The 4438-nt window shown below is 37.0% G+C and overlaps 1 protein-coding gene across 1 annotated transcript; it reads left to right on the top strand.

Moving 5' to 3' along the window:
* Window positions 1-1196: 1196 nt before the first annotated feature.
* On the top strand, window positions 1197-3670 carry LOC126890922 (uncharacterized). The gene is made up of 3 exons (XM_050660091.1): window positions 1197-1816; window positions 2943-3168; window positions 3300-3670. Exons 1-3 carry the CDS (start codon window positions 1574-1576, stop codon window positions 3668-3670), a joined length of 840 nt encoding a protein of 279 aa, XP_050516048.1. The 5' UTR covers window positions 1197-1573.
* Window positions 3671-4438: the final 768 nt, after the last annotated feature.

Raw genomic sequence — 4438 nt, forward strand, 5'->3', positions numbered from 1 at the left:
CAGACAGAACAATATCGATGTTTCGAGATACGCGATGCAGCGCCGATAAGGATGTGCAAGCGGTCGAGTCTCATGGACATAGCTAGAGATATACAGAACGTTCCGGAATGACGGCTAGAGTATATAAATTGGACGGATTTTGTAAATAGTTAGCTGATAATATAAATTCGATCTGTAACTTGTATAAATAAATGTATAAACGAATCGAGAGTATTATTTTAACAGTAATTACAGTAATCACGCTACATTGGTGTAAACGGTGTGGAGTGTAAATAAATGAAAAGTGAAAAAAAAGACTTTTGAACTTTATTCGTCGGGAATAATCGGAGTGCGTTAATTGTTCGGTATTCGGAAAGACTTTTGAACTTTGGTCGTCGGGAATAATTAAAGTGCGTTGATTGTTCGGTATTCGGAAAGACTTTTAAAAGACGTTTTGAAAAGTACGTGTGTGCCGACCAAAGATGTATAAGAACTTTCCGTAAAACAGCTCCGTGAACAGCTAGAGGAACGGGATGAGATAGCAGTGGGACCAATAAAGTCCTACAAGCACGACTCGAGGAAGTCCTCACGAAGAACGTAGATGCTCCAGAGACGTTCCACTTCCAGTCAGCAGAACAAGCAATTTTATCGAAATTGAAAACTGTTTCTCAAGCGATTGATGAAACTTCTATAAAGAACAATGAGAAACTTGAAGAAGTTGGTAGAAAAAGCGACGAGAAATTCGAAAGCGTTGCTAAAAAATTTGACGAGACTTCTCAAGTAATTAAAAAGGTTTGTAGACAGAACAACGAAAAACTTGAAGAAGTTTGTTGACAGAACAACGAAAAACTTGAAGAAGTTTGTAGTAGTTTTGGACGAATGCAGTAGTTTTGGACGTAGAAGAGAAGATCAAAGAATTAGAGGGCATGATAACGATACAAAAGTGCAACCGTCAGTTCATGCAGTAGCTTTAGATCCTGTAGTGAAAGATGAACTACCGAGAGACGAAATGTCGCATAATATGAGATTCAAATTACCACCATTTGATGGAAAGTCCTCTTGGTCCATATACCTTAGACAATTCGAAGCTATTGCGGCAGCCAATCATTGGACCGAACAAGAAAAAGCTGTTTCCTTGACTGCTGCTTTACGAGGTGATGCTGCAGATATATTAAGATCAATTCCTAAAGCATAGTTTCCACCGGAGGAACAAATAGCAACATGTAGCAACATTTTTGTTGCCTGTGTTTCTTCTTGTTTGTAAATTTAGGAACTTATTAGCAACAAATGTAAACTTTTTATTTCCACTGACAGAACTTTTTGTTTCCGGTCGTTTCTGATAACTGAGAGAGAGCAACTTAGTGTTTCCACCGCGGTTGGTAAACATGGATCAAGATGATGAAATAGCTGCAGCAGCGGCGGCCTATATAGTGTTGTCGGCAAAAAAGAAAAAAAGAAAGCACAAATGTTGGGTGAAACCAAGTCTCTGTGATAGAAGTGAATATGGTGGCATGCATCTACTCAATGTATTAAAAAAGACGATGTATACATAGGAAATAATAAAAATAATGGTAGTGTCAAAAATTTTTTACGAATGTCCAGCACCGATTTTGAATGGTTATTATGTCAAATTGCCCCCAAAATACAGAAAGAAGATACAAATTATAGACAAGCCATTTCACCAATGGAACGACTACTGCTCACACTGCGATTCCTTGCAACAGGCGATTCTTACCATTCCTTGATGTACTTGTTCAAAATTTCGGTATCATCAATTAGTAGAATTATACCAGAAGTATGTAAAGTAATCGCTGAAGTTCTGAAGGATAAACTTAAGGTAAGTAGATACCTCGGTAGATATACAGCTTTTCAATCAAATGACATAATGTAATTAGTAGTAGACATTTTATTAAATTTTAATAAAAACCAATTTTTTGAAGTGTAAGAAAAAAATTAACAAGATATTCTATTTAAATTCTAAATAAAAAATTTAAAAAATCTAATTAAAAAATTAAAGAGATATTCTTTTTAACAAATAATATTTTATCAGTAATTTACATCAAGTCCTGCATCTGACATGGCCAGACGTATCGCATCAGATATAGATGATTCTTGAAGATTTCTACAAGGCTGCTTTTCTTTTGAGAGTGTCGAAGTGTTTGTCTCTGTTTGGGGAAGATAGTTAGTTTCATAACAAGAGCTATTTGGGGATGGCATAGGTGTGTGTGTTGTTGAGGCTGGTGATGTTACAGAATCATTGGTACTGGATGAGTAATAGTTCTGGTTATCTGAATAATATCTTGCTGTGTTGTTATTGGCCGAAGGTGTATGCCAACTTTGATAACATGGACATGGCCGATCGTATTTACCCATAGATGCGTCATACAAAATATTAGAGATCAAATGCTCTACCGTGTTTTTAGCGTTTTCATTTTGAAGATTTTCGATTTTACAGGCAACTAGTTCGCCGAAAATTTGGAACCGATTACGTGGCTTTTTATTTTGTAGCTGCTTCAGCAATACATATGCCTCTTCCTGTCGTTCGTCAGTTTTCACATCAGCTTGTCTTTTCTTCATTGTTTTTGGACTTTTAAAGAGCCTAGGTCCCTGTTTACTTTTTGTAGTGCTGCTTGTGGAAGGCGTTGGAGATCTGGTTCTGTTTTTTATTAGGCTTTGTAGGTGTTTCAGTAATAGCAGCAACAGTTTTGTTCAGAGTGTCGACGTCATTGTTCGCCTCTCCAACAATAAAAGAAGAATCAGTTACTGCATCTGCCTCGTCTGCTATATTGGAATCTTGCGATTCAACTTCCCCGCTGTCCGTTGCACTGCTGTCTGACCCATCATCTTCACCCTGAAAATTAAAAATATATTTTTACTTCTTACTCTTTTAATATGAAATACAAATTATATTTAAAGCGAGAGAAGTTTTGATTAAACAAATTTACCGGTTTTTTATTTTTCAGATGCCTCAGAGTAGAGAGGAGTGGCTTATTACGGGACATCAATTCGCTAATCTTTGGAATTTTCCTAAATGTGCCGGGGTTATGGATGGCAAACACATTATGATACAAGCACCAAAACATAGTGGCAGTGAATTTTATAATTATAAGTCCTTCTTTAGTGTGGTGTTATTTATTGTGGCCAACGCAAATTATGAGGTGATGTATCTTAATGTGGGCAGCCAAGGTCGTATATCCGACGCGACGGTGGAGTGTTTGACAGTACTCATTTCAAAAAAATGTTATATCAAAACACGCTCAATTTGCCTGAATTAGAACCATTGCCAGGAAGAACAAAAGCTGTTCCGTTTGTTTTTCTAGGAGATGACGCTTTTCCCCTATCACCAAACTTATTGAAACCTTACCCTGGCACTCAAGAGAAAGGTTCCTCAAAACGAATTTTTAATTACCGCTTGTCACGCGCTAGGCGTATTTCTGAGAACGTTTTTGGAATCATGTCTGCTAGGTTCAGGGTATTAAGAAAACCCATGCTACTTGAACCCGACAGAGTGGAATTAGTTGTTGCTGCATGTGTATATCTCCATAATTTTCTGAGAAGCAGTTTACATTCCCGAAAGTCATACTCACCTCCTGGCACCTTTGATTCAGAAGACAAAGATACGGGCGAAAGGATCCCAGGTTCTTGGAGAAACGAAATAAACAACAATATGTTTGCATCACTGCAAAAATAAGCACGTAATTCAACGTTGGAAGCTAAACAAGTTCGAGATGAATTTGCTCAATATTTTATGTCACCCGAAGGAATGGTTCCATGGCAAAATAATTTTTAACTTTGTATAAAAATTACAAATAAAACAAAAAAAATACGTACCTCACTTGTAGTTATTCCTTTTTCAGCACATTTTCTAACTTTGTTCCTGCCCGCAAGAAACAACAAGACTTCATAAGCAAACCACTTTGAAATAAATACGGCGCCGGCTCCCGACTTTTTTAACGTACGATATTTTTTTCTTTCTCTATAGAATTGTGCAATAACATTTTTCATTTTTCTTTTCACTTCTTCTATATTTGAGCCTGTTTTTTCTGCCAATGTTGTCCAAGCATCGTGTTTCGCATTTCTACATTTATACTGGGCGTGCTTTGTATTCCATAAACACTCACAAAGCTTATAGTTTTCGATTAATTCGAGTACTAACTCATTTGTCCACATGAACGGCATTTTTCTATTTTTTCACACGTCCGACCGACTATAAATTATTCCACGTTCGCCGTCGAGCTGCACTAGACAAAAACAAGTCACTACAAGTTGCTGTATCTGTTTCCACTCAGACAACAATATGTTTATGTTGCCTGTTGTTGCCGTATTTCTTTTGAAGTTCACCGCTAAAACTGGAAACCACCAACAATCGCAAACATGCAACATTTGTTGTCGAAACAAGAAGAAACACTTAGGAACTTTGAGGAACTTTGCGAAACATTTTTAAGCAACAAGCAACAGA

This window comes from Diabrotica virgifera, chromosome 9, assembly GCF_917563875.1.
Source record: "Diabrotica virgifera virgifera chromosome 9, PGI_DIABVI_V3a".
Taxonomy (NCBI): domain Eukaryota; kingdom Metazoa; phylum Arthropoda; class Insecta; order Coleoptera; family Chrysomelidae; genus Diabrotica; species Diabrotica virgifera.